This window comes from Toxotes jaculatrix, chromosome 9, assembly GCF_017976425.1.
Source record: "Toxotes jaculatrix isolate fToxJac2 chromosome 9, fToxJac2.pri, whole genome shotgun sequence".
Lineage (NCBI taxonomy): Eukaryota > Metazoa > Chordata > Actinopteri > Toxotidae > Toxotes > Toxotes jaculatrix.
In genome coordinates, this window is record NC_054402.1 from 10920456 (window position 1) to 10938891 (window position 18436).

At 39.9% G+C, this 18436-nt stretch overlaps 3 protein-coding genes and 1 non-coding gene across 5 annotated transcripts in view; all 4 read right to left on the reverse strand.

Moving 5' to 3' along the window:
- Positions 1–928: 928 nt before the first annotated feature.
- mrpl28 (mitochondrial ribosomal protein L28) lies at positions 929–3543 on the reverse strand. Its single transcript, XM_041045567.1, has 6 exons — positions 3410–3543; positions 2551–2860; positions 2224–2376; positions 2006–2140; positions 1772–1858; positions 929–1412 (listed from the first exon to the last, which is right to left on the reverse strand). The coding sequence occupies exons 2-6, from the start codon at positions 2833–2835 to the stop codon at positions 1317–1319; spliced, it is 756 nt and encodes a 251-aa protein (XP_040901501.1). The 5' UTR covers positions 2836–2860; positions 3410–3543; the 3' UTR covers positions 929–1316.
- A 683-nt stretch (positions 3544–4226) lies between these two features.
- Positions 4227–4313, reverse strand: trnastop-uca. The gene has a single exon. It is a non-coding gene; the product is annotated as a tRNA-Sec (tRNA).
- A 1407-nt stretch (positions 4314–5720) lies between these two features.
- Positions 5721–9291, reverse strand: LOC121187367 (zinc transporter 1). Its single transcript, XM_041046575.1, is given in 4 exon segments — positions 5721–6033; positions 6819–7006; positions 7366–7943; positions 8610–9291. Coding segments are annotated over 4 exon segments (1761 nt in total).
- Positions 9292–17587: 8296 nt separating this feature from the next.
- ppp1r37 (protein phosphatase 1, regulatory subunit 37) overlaps positions 17588–18436 on the reverse strand; it is a 35980-nt gene continuing 35131 nt past the window's right edge. For both annotated transcript variants that reach the window (XM_041045850.1, XM_041045849.1), the window contains exon 13: positions 17588–17926. The gene's annotated coding sequence lies outside the window, so the exon portion shown is untranslated. The remainder of the gene's footprint in view (positions 17927–18436) is intronic.

The window sequence follows — 18436 nt, forward strand, 5'->3', positions numbered from 1 at the left end:
AAATATTTTATTGAGTGCTCAAAGGTTTTGTGTGTAAAATTTAAATCTATAAAGTAACTTACGGCTAAATCATGACACATTATGTCAAGGAACTTTATAGAGAAAGGTCAAGACCTTACAGAGCTAAAGCTGTGACTGTATCACCTACAGCACCCTGGCACATTTTATTATTTTGCTAACTTGTCTCATGTCCTGTTGCCAGATCGGCCTTGCTTTGCAAGCCTTGAATATGTGAGGGTGTATTTACAAGTATTTTGTAAACATTGAGGTATTAATATCTTTACAATTCTGACTTTGTGTTACATGATTTACATTTTTATTGTATGATATTAACTTTAAAGTTATTTCTATTAACTTTTTATCCAGATTAATACTGCTGATTGTCGATGCTGTGCCTGGATAATGTGTCCAAAATCTGATTATTAAGTTTTATTCATTTATGCTTTGCATAGCTACATATACAGAACAGTGGATGTTCTTGTTATGTTAGTGCATCACATTATTTCTGCTTTTTGTTACCCTACATAAATTATACATGATCTTGAGCATACAGAACTTCTCATTCTCTGTTTGTAAATCTCAACCTGTCTCTTCATTAGCTTTTAAATGTCTTGTCAAAGGACTACAACTGAAAATTAGCCAGTTGGCTGACACCGGCACATTTTAAAAAATTCTGATTGTGTGTTCTCCTCAAAAATAAAGGTTTTTGTTTCCGTTGGACTGACAGGCTAGCTCTGTCATCCTGTTTCCAGTCTTTATGCTAAGCCACGTTAACAACCTGCTAGTTCCAGCTACATATTTACCATGCAAACATCAGAACGGCATCAACCTTCTCATATAACTCTCAGCAAGAAAGTATATTACCCAAAATGCAATGTGAATCAGTGAACTATATTATCAATGAACTGATTTAATAATTATTTAAGAACAGATGAGCAGAAACAAGGTTTAAGAAAACAGGGATTTTTTAAATTTTATTTTTTTAGGTATCTTATCTCCACTGGTCCAGAAAGATTTATGCTCATGGAGGTTTCTCCCTTAATTCCTAATTGTCTCAGGCATGGGTCTTGAATGCAAAAGGGAACTGAAATAAATAAGCATTAATACAATGTGACCTCATCCTTGTGTCGCTCTCAGATGGAAAGGCAAGATGATACTGGAGAAGTTCTCCCGGGTGTGCACTCAGTACTGGAAATGCTTCAGAAGAGACTTGGTGACACCAAATCCCACCACCATCTGGAGAAGCTTGACAGTTCATCCTACTTAATTTTTCAGTCTGAAAAGTTGCATCTGTCCTGCTCAGACGATTGTGGTCATCATTTCTTCTCTATGATGTGCGGCTCAGAGAGTCTTTGGACACGCAACTCCTCCACCAGCTCCTCCACGCAGACCTTAAACAGAGGCTCAGGCTCCTAGAAGACAAGGGCCAGAACAAAACATAGACGGAATGCAGATAATGTATAATGATTACAGAAATAAGGGTCTTCAAGGGTCTGTGATCTGGTTAAGGTTGGATAGGAAAGGACTGAAATGCAGAAACAATCAAATAAGGGAACTGGGATGTAGTTCGGGGCTGAAATTTAGCCAAATCTACTGTATGTCTCTGGTCTGTGATGAATGTCTTTTTCATACAAAACAGAAGATACTGTATCTGCACATTATATTTCCTATCTTTATGTTTCAGGCCTGCGACAGAGGAGCATTAGCTCCACTTCTTTATTTCTTGCTGTTGATGTGAGAATCAGGAAGTTGTGTTTGAGGAATTTATTACCTTGTGCTCCAGCTGCCTCTGTTTCTCCACGGCCTCCTCCAGACTCAGACCGAACCACTCTGCCTCCTCCTCTGGGATCTCAAACTGCTGCTCAGACAGACATAAAAAAATGTGTCATTTGTTGTTTTTCAAAAGCACTAACAGGAAAACACCAAGGTTAGTTCTAACTGTTGTCCCAGAAAAATACTACAAACATTTACAATCAATCAGTGGACTAAAACACATCTGACTGACCTTGTACTTGTTGTAGACCTTCTCTCTCTTGACAGGGTTGTTGGGGTAAAGATCTGTGTTTTTGCGTGCCAGGCGCAGCAACATGGCCCTCTTCAGGTCCGTTCCCAGCTTGGAGTTTAGGTCTTCCTTTGGTGTCTAATAGGAGTTAGATATTAGAGTCACACACAAAAGCCTCGTGGAAAATTTCAGTTAGTTATGCAGAGGTTGCATTCTCTTACTTTGAGAATGTAAAAGTCAAAGCCATAGGCAGCATCAATGAGGTCCAGAGTACGTGCTGTGACAGTTATGGTGAACTTGTGATCGAGGATTTCACTGTAGAGCTCTCTTTTAAACAGCTGTGGTTTCCAGGTCTTCCTTAGACGAGTACACATCTACAGGAGGAGACAAATCGGAGAATTAATTTCAGTGAGATGGTATGACCCTGGAGCTACATGTGTCAAAAAAAAAAAAACAAAAAAAAACTTTGTGCGCTGTTCAAAGTCCAAAACCCAAAGGTATTCAGTTTATTATCATATATGACAACTGAAATGAAAGCTGGATCTCACTTTGTCATCGTTGGCGTATCTGTAGCCTTTTATCCAGCCCTCTCCACCCCACAGGCCATCCTGGGACTCTGGAGGGTAGTAGATCGGGACCGGGACATCCTGCACACGTTCCTTCTGCCCAGTCTTTGGGTTGGCTCGGTACTGGACTCCCAGGGCTCTCCAGTGGACAGGTGTGGGCTCTTTCTTCTCAAGGGACTTGAGGTAATGTTTAGGGAGACGAGCATAGATGCCTTGCTTCAATTTCAGAGCTTCCCAGATTTTGGGAGAGTATTTAAGAAGAGGCATGATAGACTGTCTTTCAAAGTGAAATCTGGAGGACAGAAAAAGACAAAGATGAAACATTATCAGTCTAAAAGAGTGTTTAAAGTACACAAAAAGGGAAATTTCACTGCTCTGCCTCTATCCAGACCACCCCAGAGCAGGTGTAGACCAAAAACGACTATACTTGGACTTGTCAAATCTGGACAAACAAGGATGTATTAATAGATACTGACGCGTTAGTTAACTACAGTCATACGAATCTACACATTTAATATGAAGTGGGCTTTTGAAAACGTAGTTTAACCATTTTCTGAAATCATAACTTCCATTAAAGTTGTAGCATTGATTTTAAATAAATCAATTAAATGCAGATTATTAGTTTCTGGCTGGCGGTTGCTTCATGCAAACTGTCTTTAATTAATGAATGTTACTTTTCAGAAACTCACAAGCACAAGTGAATAACTTTCATAACGTTTCTCGTTAGCAGGTCGCTGACTGCCACAGGCCAACAACACTGATGTCACTAGGTTTATTTGACCAAACAAGGTCTCTACGACTCTGATGTAACGTTAGGAATAAGGACAAAAGTCTGTCTTACCGTGTGATAAGGAAACAATCAGTTACCCCGAAATCAAAGTGAGTTTTTATTCCACGTTCATTGCTATCTCAAACAAACAAGGACAACATCCAACATCCTCCGGTGCACACGGTTTGTGCTTACAATGATCGGCCCGCCCACATCGACGAGGGACATGATTGGATGTTAGACAGGAAATCTTCGCAGATGATTGGCTTATATGGTTATCAATCAATGCTTTTTTTTCCCCTTCCGGGCACGCCGGATGTAGATTCACGACCTATTTTCAGTTACTTCAGTAAATTACTTGTAAAAAGTAAAAAATAAATACTAAAGTTCAACATTACAGTTCCCTCTAAAGGAGGGTCTTGTTAACCTTAAGATATCAGTTTCATATATATATTTTATATGTAATGCATTTTCTATTTATATGTCATATTTATGTCATGCATATTTTACACATTCGCCTTTGTCATAAACGTATTTAATGACATGTTACTCATAACTCGTGCCATAGATGTCCAGTATATGTAGTGGAGCATAAAATAGGTCTCTAAAGCAAAGTAAAAATATCTCACACAATACAGTACTTGAGTACTAATTGTGAGTACTTGTGAATAAGTGAATAAAAATTGACTTTTATTGTGAAGTGCAAGGACAGAAAGTGGACTCGTGAAGTAGTCACGAGATCTCAACGGTTACAAACGTAAAACGCAATCTAGCTATAATTTGGCTGCTGTCTGTTGGAAGCGTTGTCGCGGATGCTGAAAATCCACCGTCGTCTGTAGAATATATTTCGTTAATTAAATAGAATTCACCGCTTGCAACCACAATTGATCGCCCGAAAGGTGGAATTGAACCACTCTGCCGCTAAGCAGCTACAGGTTTGAAGCCTGCACCCCGGACCACCGAGGCTCATCCGGGCATTTTTTTTTCGGTCAGCCAGGTTTATATGTATCTCAACGCAGCGGCAGTTATTTTAGTCAGGGTGTCACCACATATGATTGCAATTTGTGTTTTTTTTTGCCAAAGATCATGTGCACACATTATATACACATAGAGCAACCACACGGCGGAGTCTGTAAAGCAAAATTTATGTCAAATAAAGACAAAAAGGGACTTATAGTCAGGTCCGTGATGTTTTATGCAAAGTAGACGCCTCTTGATTGGCTGGGTGGAAATAAAACAGGTGGAGCCAGATCGCGTCATGACAGGTAAAGGTTCAGGGTGTCAATTAAACACAAACCCATATTGGCATGTCACGGCAGGAGAGGCACAGGTGTAACTGTAAAAATACTCGGTGTATAACTACTCCATCACAAATAAAACTGCATTAAAAATGTTACTCAAGTAAATGCATTAAAGTAGAATCAGTAAAATGTACTTAAAGTACTGAGTATCAGTTCAATGTGCAGAAAAATGCCAATTATACGGTTAGATTTTTATTACTCATGCATTAATGTGTAAGCAGCATTTTACTTACTGTAGTTGAGGTGCAGCTAATTTATTTTTTTTATTATTTATATTTATTTCTAATCGGGCAGCAACTTAATCTATTGTAAATAAGTTTCTGTTATAGAATCCATTGTCTTGCTTAATTGTTTGATTTATAAAACATCATAAACTGGTGAGAAATGTCACCACAATTACCAAGAGCCAAAGTCACACCTTCAAATATTTTTTTAAAAATTTATTATTACTGTTGTTGTCCAAAACACACTGTGATTCAGTTTAATGTATGTAATTTATTACAAGGAAAAGACTCCTCCATCCATGAAATGTTTGGAGTTTAGGCATGAAAAGAAGGACCTAAACAATTAACTTGTTAAAAATAGTTGATAATAGTTAAAAATTTTATGTCCAAATGACTAATCATTTCAGCTCTAATTATATATACTATTGGATAGTTTAATTTGTAACAATGCTTCATACAGTATTTTAAGTTCTTTGCATATTTTGTAAAATCTTAATTGATAAAGTAACTAGTAACTACAGCTGTACAGAGTATTAATTATTAATTATATTTGCCTTTTGTTGCTGTGAGACGTCAGTGTTGCTGTGTGGGATTAAAAAAAAGTATAGTTAAAAACAAAAGAGACACACTTAAGTATTATTATTGATGTTATTTCAGTACATACAGGCAAGAGAATACAAAGGTTCCTGGTACAAATGAAAAAAAATCACTAGATCTATTTTTACAGAATTTCACTTGATGTTTCATAAAAATCTTTGGTGTAGCACCTTGTTACACTTCAATATAATGTGCAGGAAGTGTTTTGTTTTGTTTTATTTTATTTTTCTCCAGTGTAAATTCTTTAGTTAAAACTGACAGTCAGAGGAAAGTGTTCTCTATGACAAGTGTCTGAGGCTCTTCCTTTGTTTCCCCAGTTGGTGGTGCCAGCAGGCTCCTGGTTTTCACTTCTGTGGGAGAGCAGCTCATGTTCCCAGTACAGGCCTTCCCACAGGCGAGGCTGCAGGCCAGGAGAGGAGGCAGGGAGGGGTCTTCTCTGTGAACAACAGGGGAGGCGTCACTCCCACTGCCTGCAGAGCACCCAGAGCATGAAGCAAACTCTGGCTGAACGGTGCAGCAGCTCACTCCTACACTCTGCAGCACCTTAGTGACCCCTGACATCAGATCAGCACACCTGGACATATGTGAAATGATTCTGCATTAACAAAATAATGATAACATAATAAAGTAGTTTTCAATGTGGACCAAAACCACTATATAATAGGGAGTCAGAAGCCGCCCCTAGAAGCTAAAAAAATGCCCACAGGTATGAATGTGAGTCTGAGTATCTGTATGAATGTGTCAGCCCTGTGACAGACTGGTGACCTGTCTGGGGTGGACCAAACCTGTCGCCTGGTGTGTGAGCTGGAATTTGCTCCAACCCCCCTAGAATGATGCACAGGATTTATGGGTAGATGTACAGGACAGATGGATGATGATACTTACCGTGTGCTTCTTCCCAAGCATGAATTACAACTTAATAGAACCAGCCGTTGTCAATTTAGCTCACAGGCCACATTGTCTTTGTTTAGGCATTGACTACATCCTTTTCATGTTATGACAACATACCTGCTTGACATGTTACAATGAGTTTCTTGTTTTTCTTGTTTTAATGAGATCACTTAAGTTCTAGCAGGTGAACATAACTTAGCATTTAGCTGTGTCTTTGTCATGACTTGATAAAGGCCAAAAACTTTGCTGAAAGGAAACCTTTTCACCTTGACAACTTTATATGGTGGGTATATGGGGTTGTGTGTACATGGGTGAATGAGAGGCTTTGAAACGTACTACACAGGTTGAAAACTGTTATACAAATGCAGTCCATGTATTATTTAAATGAAATCTCTAATTGGCGGTGACTGAAAAGACAAACATCCATAAAATAAAAAATATATTGACTGTCAAAATTTTCCAGTTCACCTGTGAGCTGGAAAGCCAGCATGGCAGTGTACATGGACAGAGGCCACCGTGAATGATTCAGTTAGCTGCCAGATGTGGAGGTCATGCACAGCCTGCACTCCAGGGACACTCGCAATCCTTCGTCCCAGATCAGACACACAAATGTGTGGAGGTGTGGCCTGTAGTAGCAGCAGTCCATACCTGTGCACCTGGAGGGCAGAGGTGTAAGTGAAACAGCAAATAACAATTAAATGCTAATTGGATACCAAGTGAAGGAGCACTGAAAACAAGTTGCATTTAAATAAGAAATACTCACCGTGTAATGCAAATACAAACTTACCTATTACACGTGTGGCCTAACCTTTTTTCTTCTTGTGCTTACACAACACACACCATTATTTGTAACTTGTGGGCTGTGATCTAAACCAACTTACCACATTTCATCACATCAAATCTTCTACAACTCATCCTTTCTAGGCTTGTTGTAATGAGTGGGTTAAACTCTTAACTTGGTCTGCATAAGAGCTTCAGCTATAATTCAGACTAAATGGCATGACATTAGCCTGACCTGTGGCATAGATGCGGCAATCAGCATGATCACAGCCAGCAGCGAGAGACCAGGATCCAGGTAAACCAGGAGGCTACATGCTCCAGAGCTGTGCAGGCACTGCGGGTCAACGAGCAGCATCACCAAGCTGTTGACCAGAGCCAGAAGGGAGGAAAGAAGGCCCTGAATGACAAGGAAGAACGACAAGAGCCAGACTGGCCACTGGCTGCTTGGTACAGGACTCTCAGTGTGACATGATGACTTGCAGACTGGGAAGGTTTTAGATGCATTTTGACTGTCTGAAATAGGAGAAAACAGTAAGAGATTTTTTGTGACTATATTTATGTCATATATGGACACCAAAGTTTGTGGCTAATAATTTCCTTTTTCACATAAACTACCTGCTGCACGCAGGTGGACTTCTGGCCGTTGCTGTGGGGTTTGAGAGAGAGTGTCAGGGATGCTGGAGGTTCCTGGGTTACAGAGGACAAGTGCCCCGTTGTGAAGCGAGTCGTTCACAGCAGCTTGGACTCGGCCAACGCCATCCAGGACTCGCCCCGGCTCAGCCAGGCCTATGGTTTCTTTCTCTTCAGCCAAGACTGCGGGAATCGAACAGAGGAATGAAAAACAAACATGGACACTGTTTGATGTTCCTTACAGCTGAATATACACTTGGAAGCTCCATCAAAGAGAAATCTGTCAGAGCAATATTATCAGCTGGACGGGGGCACACTAATTCTTCTGTGGTAAAAGATCATTATTGCATAATGCCAATATAAGCATGTAACTAATCAGTAATAGTAGTAATAGTAATGTTGATCATCATTGTTGAACATAAGTTTTGAGCATCAGTTTGAGATGCTACAAATTCCATAATAAATAAATTCCCCGTAAAGAGTCTTACACAACATTGGACTTTTAAATCCTTAACCTTGTGTGCCATAAATATATATATATATATATATACTGGTGCAGATGCCCGGCAGCTGGAGTGATCTTTCAATCTATGATGAACTATACAGCTAAAAAGACAAAGTGTTTTCTTACACCAGCCACAGCTTGGCAACAGAAATGTTCTCATTAATGGCTTGTAACCAATCTAAAAAGCATCAGTAAGTGATAAGCTAGGCTATTAGTTACAACTTATAAACCCTTTATAAATATGGCCTGTTAAAAAGTGAAGCCACATATTGTTATACTGAATGTTTGTGTATTAGGATAAAATCAGGTGTTAGTATAAACTTGTAACCTGTTGGTAAAGTTACCTTCGTGGTTCACTTCAAGGTAAGATTCAGTCTCTGGCTGTGCTCTGGCTCTGGCCCTGTCTTCCAGTAGCTGATCCCAGTTCAGCCAAAGCACCTGCATCTTATGGAACAGACTGAGAGCTCCGACCACCACAAGCAGCAGGGGGCGCTGTACTGGGTGTGGCTCCAGGGAAAAGCTGATGATTTCAATTAAGTAAGAGGTACACAGAGAGGCCAGGAGGAGACTGGAAATGAAAGCACCCACAGCTTGAACCCTGCTGTTGGCGTAGGAGACGCCGCAGTCTAGAGCTGGAGGAGAGACTTCTGGGAAGCAGAGCTGATGAGAGTTAAAGGGTGAGGCTGCTTCACGGTTATGCGGAGCAGCGGGAGGTTCATTTAGGGTGGATGACCCATCAGTGGTGCCAGGTGAAGGTTTGATGGATGACCCTGCAGGCAGGGTGGGAGGAGGTGCTGCTGCTGAGGGGGAAGCATGTGGTGGAGATGCAAGGTAGTCCAAAGAGGAGGGTGGAGGTTTTATCATGCCTGCAGTTTGAGGAGGAGGAAGAGCCATGCCCATGAAGATGAAGAGCGTGTGGAAACCATCTACCAGGGTGATGAGGGACTTGCACAGCTGACTGACGGTGACCTCGCACACCAACAGCAGGATGGTCACTCCCATCATGCACCAATGTAGCACCCTCATACCTGTGACTGAGAGTAGCCCAAAAAGTATACACATCAGACTCATTATTTTCTGTTATAAATCAATTGTAAAATATATCAATTTCTCCAGTGCCAGTGTAAAATCTGCTGCGAGAAAATATCTTTAAACCAATTTGTTCTAATTTAACAAGTCTTTTTTTGTTTTTGTTTTTTTATCTAAGCTTTTGTGTGAAATACTGCTGTAAATAATGAAATGGTTTAGGCAGTTCTGTGCCCCTGGTTATGCTTTTACATGCACATTAGGTAACACAAAACCTTAAGTAAACATGTTATTTACTGCTTTAAAGCTGATAATGACTTTTCCTCCTGCCATCAGAGGTTTCACAGTTTCATTCATTCTTCCAGAAAATAAAACGTCAGCAATGTTATTCATTGTAAATCGAATATGTTTGACTCTTTAGTGCTGGTCGAACAAAACAAAACAAAACAAAACAAAACAAAACATTTAAAGACATCACACTGATTTCTGGTAAAACTTGTGAGGGACATTTTCACCATTTTCTGACTTTTTATCAACCAAACAACTAATCAATTACTCAAATGAGTAACTGAAAATGAGCTGTAGCTCTGCATGCACGAATGGAGTGTGTTTTAAAATACATACAATTAATACACATAGCCTACTTTTTTTAAACTTTGAAAATAATCGTGATTACTCCATAACATAGTATGTCCTATCTGGAGCATCTGAGAAAATCTGGAGGATCTCCACCAAGCGCCCAGCAACACACTCTGGTCCATCCCAAAGTCCGCACACCCAAACACAAGAAAAACAACCGAACGTATGAAGCGCCGTACAGTGAGGAAGGCGCAGACTTGCATATCGATGAAAGTAAACAACCATTAAACAAACGCATGGCTCGGCGCAGGAGGTCCAATTCCTCAGGTGAAGACTCAGCAGCACAGCTGCACCTGAGGGACAAGGGGCAGTCTTTTGAGGACAACAATATTTTGGACAGGGAGGAGGTCTACGACACTACCTATCCCCCGCCTTTCATCCCTTTCAAGGAGATTAACCAACCATTCACACCTGACCTCAGGTGACTCCCAACGACTCTAACGGCTGTCCTTACAACAGCCAGGAGCACTAACGACCCGAGTGATATCCATGGTCTTGAGAACGAAGTAACAGAGGATAATCATTTGGTGCTCTACACCAGTCAGTCAGAAGTCTGAAGAAGCCTCTCGGATGTAAAGTGAAACGTCTTGGTGGAAGAGGTGGTCAGATCTTTTAAAAGTAGTAATGAATATACTCTACTGCCACATGTCCTACATTTAAAACTGTACTGAGTGAAAAGTGAGAAGGTATTATACCTAAAAAACAAAAAACGAAACAAAAACGAAACAACAACAAAACGTTTAAATGAAAATGAAATGAAAAAAATAATAGTACAAAAAACTGCAGTATGCCCACCTCCCAAAGTGTAATGTTATTAGATAAATTATATTACCAGATTATTATTAATTGTGAAAGAAGGGCTGGAGTTCATTGATCAGCTCAATATACTTCTGTGTAGTTTAATATATTATATTTCATTATTTATTTATTTACATTTCAGACAAATGTAGTCAAGAAAAGTATAATAGTTCCCTCTAAAATGTAGTGGAGTCATTCAAACCTGCATAAAATGACATCACTTAAGTACAAGCAATTTAAAATAAACCACACCAGTTCCCCACAGCATGAATGAGCCTGACCAGACCATCATTAACTCCTGTAGAGTTATAAAGTATTCCTATTTTTCTTCAGTGTTTCTGCTTTCTGTTACTTTATACCTCTAGTTCACAATGGTTAATTTATTTTATAACTTAAGGCAAAGCCACATGGCAGATTAAGATTAATAATATAAAATCAACCAATAAATCATGATGTATTATTATACATTTTTTTTTTAAGATGAGATGTATTGATTCCTAATTCAGCAGCTTATAAAGTAATTCAAACGAGCCCCACATAGTATAATAAACATTATTCTGAAATGGATCCTCCTGCATATTAAGTGCTTTTACTTTTGTTACCTTGGTTCTTTGGTTCTTTTACTTGAGTAACATTTTCAAAGCAGGATTTTTCTACACTGTGGCATTGCTACTTTTACCTAAGTAAAAGATCTCAATACTTCTTCCTTCACTGACTGTTAGTCACAAATAAACCAGCATGTATGTGTAACACACAACAAACTATTTGCAAAAACAGGAAAAACAATGCAACAGATGTAGACAATCTGAAGTTTAATTACCCCAGAAAAATGGACGATCCTCAGCCAGCAGTCAGAGGCAATTTGGATGTGATCTGTGCGCTGAAATCTGAAAAATGTCATTCATCGTGCTCACCATCTCTCCCTCTCTTTCCCTCTCTGTCTCACCACACTCCTCCTCTGCTCTAATCACAGTCATGTGAACTCTGAAGGGGGGGGGGGGGGGGGGGGGGGGGGGTGGTATCGTCCTCTCCTCTGTTATCCCTGTTTGCATTCCCTCCTCAGATGGTGGGAGAAAATACCTTGTGCTGACAATCACACAGCCCACCCACCCTTCATGCACTCTCAGAGCCAGATTGAGTGAAGCTAATTTGCACTAATTAAATACCCATTGTTTTGTCAGGATTACATTACCAGATCACACCTAAAGGTCATACCTGCTTAGCTTTTTAGTGCTCAAAGCATTTGGGATATTTGCATCCAGTGCAGTATTATAGACATATTACGGTTGTAATCACTATCTTCACTGTCTGCTTAACAATTCCCAGTAATGCAGAAAAAAAAAAAAAATCAGTCTTTAGTTCACAGTGGTACAACAAGTAAGAAAAAATGTATGAGAGTTATGGGACATAATAACTACACCATAGCAGAACAGCTTAAAATAAAGTTAGTCCCATCATTAATATTTATCATTCATCATATCATTCAGGTGTACGGCAGTGAAATTTCTGCAGTATCTGTAGGCTATCAGGGAATCGATTTCATTAAGAATCTATGCATTTTCTGTTTCTTGGTAGAGCAGGAAAACACAGCAGAAACATCTGATGTTCCCCTCCAGTGGACATCCCACCCACACCAAATGAAGCAAACACAGCAGGTTCTAATGATGCATAGGCAGGCAAACACTGTCCACGACTACATTTAATCATGAAGTAAATGAAATATAACAAAGGTTTTTTAAACTTTGGTATTTTAACAAAGCAGTATGACTTGTTTGTGGACTGAACACATCAGCGGATTTTCCCTGTTGGCCGGTGATAATTGCTTATATCATTTTCAGCACGAGCCCAATGCCATAAGTTGTTGTAACAGTTTTGCTTTGAAGCTACTTAAAGGGGAAATTAAAGGAATATTTCAAAAGTGCTTGCTCACTTTGTTGCCAAGAATTAGATGGATGTCCCCCTCCCTCACTACTTATGATCCCACAAATGATGCTGCAGTCCCATCAGCCCCTGCTCATATGTGCGCAGGGGCTTCGTTGCAGTCCACTGGACTGCGAACCAACAGGCCAGATAGGGGCTGACACCACGGATAAATCCCTACTGTTCTACCAGCATGCCAGCACATTCCTGAGGCATGGCTAAGCCCAAGGAAAGACCCAGCGAGGAAGCATCTGATCACTTACCACTGTCCCCACACAGAAAGACAGGCCACAGACCTGGCAACCTGGCTAAACCTTTAGCGCCTGTTATTCAGTTCTGCAGCACAGCCTGCTCCTTTATCATTAGAGGAAACTGTTTAAAGCTTCTATGCTTATTTTTTTTTGTCACTTGAAGAAAAACACAATCTGAAAACAGCATATTTGATCTCTGTTTTAGCTCAGGTCTGGTCCCCACCATCTCCTGAGAAAAATATCTGTCTTAGTTTAGCTACTAAATTCTCCATTATGTCATGTGTTCTGGCGTAGCATCAGATCAAAATACTCAAGTAATATACTTTATCATGAAGCCTTCATCTGCTGATGAAGGCGGAGATGTGGCCAAAAGTATCAGAAGAAAACAAGTAAGTTATATCTATTTCCAAGGTTAAGATCAAACCTTCACATTTCACAAATGTACCATATCTTTGCTTGGAAATGACTGACATGGGTAATTAATGATCAGAATTATTGTGGATACATTTTCATTTGATAAGCTGATCAATAAATTGAATAATCAGCTCATCACTGGTTACCTGAAATTTCTGTTTCTTTCAACATTTCACAATATTACTTTCTTGCTGTTTGTCAACAACATTGATAGGTTACTGTTGTGGTATAGTAAAGTGTATATTCTATGTGGAGACTGAATATAGACTTTGAGAGAAGGCCTTATATCTATTTGTACATATAGTTCTGTTTTCACATAGTAGTTTAACATTTTCTTCGTTTGTACTTTATATACTTAGTTTTATATATTAGTGTATTATTCCTTCCTTACTGGGGTGTGTCTTGATGTTACTGGTGTAATTTTATCTCAAACATTTTGCTCAGTTTTTCCTGTGTTCCTCTGTGCGGATAAAACTAATCTGAACCTTTGAAGCATCCACCAACCAGAACAAAATCTCATCTATAACCACTTCATGCTTATGAAATAACATACTTGATCCTGGTCCAGTTTGACTTCTTGCTGAGAGCAGGCATCAATCAGTATCAAACAAATTCCAGCTTCTTTTTACTGTCAGCTGAGGAAATTAAACTGGCTCACTGTCCAACGTCTGTGGATCTAAAAACACATTGACAGAAAGAAAACATTAGGTTGATGCACTCTCTTTAACCGTTTGCCCTGAGGTGGACCGTCACATGTTTCATACCAATGTGGACAGAGACAGCGCCTCAGGAGTTTCTCTGCCATATGATAAGTCACAAAAAACACAGGAAAACAGGAGGCTTTCAGAACGTTAGGAAATGTTTTATTTCAACCTGAATTTTACAGGATCCCCATCCTGCAATAAAACCAAAATCCTGTCGTGCTAACACGAACAAATCTGAGTTTGACTGAACAGAAAACTATTCTTAAGTTTTGCTCTCAACGTGAGGCTTTTTGCTAAGCTAACATAATCCTGCTACATTAACCTTCTCTTTAGTTGTTGCCGTTCCTCATAAAATAACCAGAAAGTTTTATTGTCTAGCCTCAAGAACCCCCCCCCCCCCCCACACACACACATATATATCGACTTGTAAATTACTGCTCAATGGAGGAAATGTTAATAAACGTATCTACTAAATGTTCACTGTCTATGCCTTTTATTGTTCAGGCGCTCACTGCAAGTCAGTTTTTTTTAAACCTAGTTCAACATCACAAAGTTGCCTCAAGGGGCTTTACGATCTGTGGAGCATAGGATACCCTCTATCGTTAGACCTTAACCAGGACTTAGCTGAGGTTAGGAAAAGACTGTAGTATTGGTTTAACTCTGACTCCACGTTTTTGAAGCATGAGACACAATGCGTTTGCTTTATTATCATTTAACAGAAATGAGTTAAATGAGAGTAGTTGAGATTTTTCCTTAACCTTAACCAAAGTGCTCTTGCTGGTTTCATTTACTAGAACAGAACATTTCCAGGCAGCTTCCTTACGAACGGTAGCTGGCAAAACAAATTTGGCTTTAGGCTACTGATCCAGAAAAAAGACTGGCAATTGATGCTTTAAAATATGAAAACAAAGGACCCTGTTACACATTAGGAACATTTGACCTGTTGGGGTTTTCTCTAAGTGTTGAAGGGTCATTGAAAATAACTTTTCAATAACTCCTGACTTTCTCACAGTCTCTTGTATTATTGGAACATTATAGGGCGGGAGTGGATTAGTGCAGTCTGGAATTCCTTTAGAGGAGAATTACAGTGAGACGTACAGAACAGAGCTCCCACCCTGTACTCGACCCCCTACCACTGCTACACACCCTCAACCCAGGAGACGTGAACCACCTCACCCCTCCACCTCCCCACCACCACATCTCACCAGCTGAAGGGGAAGTTTCTGCCAAATGTTCTCTTTCCAGAATCAGTCCCTCTGATTTGGGTAGCTCCTCTTAACTTGTGATCATTTGTGAGGTTCAGACCCACAGGATGGGAAACACTTTCTGAAAAGAGATTACAACGCAAAATAAAGCTGTGGAGAAAAAAAAAAAGAGAGCGTGAGAGAGAGAGCATGGGAGAGAGAGAGCGAGAGAGAGAGAGCACTTACCTCACAGGTTGCTGGTTCAGCAGGAGGATGATAAGGATTAAATGAACAAATTACACCTCAACCATGTTCTTTAGAATTTAGAAATGCAAACCAAAGTGTTTTTGTTAAAATCCAAACACACTTTGATATACCTCAGCTAGGCACCCCTGAGCCAACAGCTAATTGTGATTTTATATAATGGATGGGGTTTGCTAGTCACCCCGAAACACACATTTGAAAAAGAACCAGCAACTGTACCCAAATATCACAAACTTTTTTTCTGACATGAATGCATTCATCTGTATTTTAGACACTTTAAAGTCCCAAACAGAGTAATTTAATTGAATCATTCAGTCGTATCATTAGTTATTACATGCATTTATTTGAGAGGAACAAATTTCGCCATACATATCTTTGTGATTACCAGCACATTTCAATTAAGTTAACAAATTATTATTAAAAATTTCTAAAAATTAAAGCATTACAAACAGTGGGGGGCAAACTATCTGTTGGGTGGGGAAGAGCAGAAGGGTCAAAATATGCTCCTTTTAAGAAGGGAAAAAAAAACAAAACAACACACTGCCTGTATCGGTCTCAAAGCAGGGCAAAGCAGCTCTCTTCACAGACATACATGAAGTTTACATGTCATGTAACGTTTTACTGCCTTGCTCTGGAAAACAGAACAGGAGTTGGGTTTGAACAGAGATGTCAGTGCCTGCATGGTGTTGAATATGACACTCTGACAACCATTGTTCTGGCTCCACTGTAGGAGAAAAAAACAAAAACAAAACATTACTGCCAGCGCCCCCCTGTGGCCACAGCTTCACCCAGCAGAGTAGTGTTAAAGCAACAAGAATTTTGATTATGTTTGTTGTGTCATTGTATTTTCTTTCATTACTGCACCCTGACTGCTACCAATAGTCAACCATTTAATGATATTTACCTTTCCTCCAAACACAGATGACCCCCCCCCCCAGCCCCGCCCCTCAAAAAAAAAAGGGAAAAAAACTTAAACTAAATATTTGCTCTATTTTAAATCTGAAATATACATCAAAAAAGGAGGGTAACATTTAAAAGCAACACCCCCAAACTGGAAAAGAAAAGATAAAATGAGGAGGGGGTGAAGCAGAACATGGGAAAAATAAATCAGAAAAGGCTCATATAGCTATAAAATAAATACAAAACAACTGATTTCTCAAAGCAGCTGAACAAAAAAAAAAAGCAAAAAAAAGCAAAGACTGAATCTGAAGCGGTGAGTTTGAAGGCAACATGAATGGTGAGCTGGAGCAGAGAGGTGAGATGGCATGAAGTACCAATGGAAGACTGAGGGACAGGAGGGAGGAAATGATGACAGAGACCGAGCTGCTTTTGTTGAAAGAATTTCACACGACGACGACTGGTCGAACAAAGCAATAATAGTGTCTGAAGTTGCAGAAAATCTAAATTTTTTTTGTACTGTAAACAACCCAACCAAAAGCAGCCAGCATTGCTTTCGCATAAATTCTGGGTTCTTCAGCTTTCAAAGAGCGGTTCTGTTGTAGCAGAGGCAGGCGGGAGACAGTTGCAGCTCCTCCACATCAGATCTGAAGAGACTGACAGGAGAAGCAGGAGGTGGTGGTGGGGGGGACACTGATTCCTGAGGGGCCAAAGTGAGCAGAGGACGAGAAAACAGACAAGAGGGAAGTCACTTTGGCAGAGGTCCCTTAGAGTTTTTTTCTTTTTTTTCCATAAAGGGGGACAATGATTGGGAGTGGAGACACAGACATAAAACGTTGACACTTAAACAGACACGTTAAGATCATCAGCTTCCGTGGACACAGAAGCCTCTGACGGTGACCTACGTCCACCTCTATAACAAGTGCTTAAAGCCAGCAGGTCCACTCAGCAGGGTCCGTCACTGTTATTTTGTCTTCTGAGTGCACCATCAACCACGCTCCTCTCATCATCGTCGTGGTTATGTCTTTGTGTATGTGTGTTATGAGAAACCTTTGATTGCTAGTTATTTCCCCAACTACAGGGGAAATCTACACAGGAGAGCGAGTATGGGCTGTGAGAAAGGTCTGTGTTCTGTCTTTGGTTAGTGTTCTATCCTCCCTCCTTTGTCCCCCATCTCTCTCACAGACAGTTGCTTTGTGTGTAAAGACTGCAGATTGACAAAATGTAGTGATAACAGGGTGATTTTATTTCTCTTTCCCCCCTCTTTTCATACTCAGTGTGCATATGTATGTGTCTTTCAGTGGTCGATGTAGTGTGGATGTACAAGATTCCTTATTTGTCACAGCGAAGCTTGAGAGGTTGATTTTGTCCTTTGAGTCCTTTCCATAATCTGCTTGTATTTTTTTGTGTGGAGCTTCGACTCTAACACCGGGTCTTCTGTCCTTTATGGAAAGGTCATGTTGGTGGTAAAGTCAAAGAAATGACAAAAACTTTGTAGGGCAAACAGTCACAGACAGAACCAGACAAACTATCTGAGTGCTGTTTTCTTCTGCCCTTGCAGTCCCTGTGGAAGCAGAAGACAGGAGATAAATTAGTCTTGAATGTAGCTGTAAACATTTTTTAAACCAATTTCAATATCATATCCAATTATCCGACATTGCCATAGGCCATATGTCATTCATATTTAAATATATTGTATGGCAAAAAAAATATCTAAGTGTTCCTTTTTGTGCTCCCCTGGTAAACTGGTGTGTAGAAAAATGAAATGATAAAAAAAAGGAAACGTCACCTGGTTGGAATTTTGACATAAATAGCCAAGAACATTTATAGTTTTTTCTTATAGTCAGCAATTTTGGTCTTTGTGTGCAACACTGCAAGATGCAAAATTGGCAAGACAGTGAGGTGAGAGGAGGTAAGTAACTACTGTAACATAGTTACTGGCCTCCATGGTGTTTTCTGCTGTTACTTACCCTGTTTTCGGATGCATTCTTGACATTGAACATGACACAATAGAAAAATCCAGCAAAAAACTCTACTGGCAACAGGAAAAGGAGTGAATTGCCATAAAAAAACA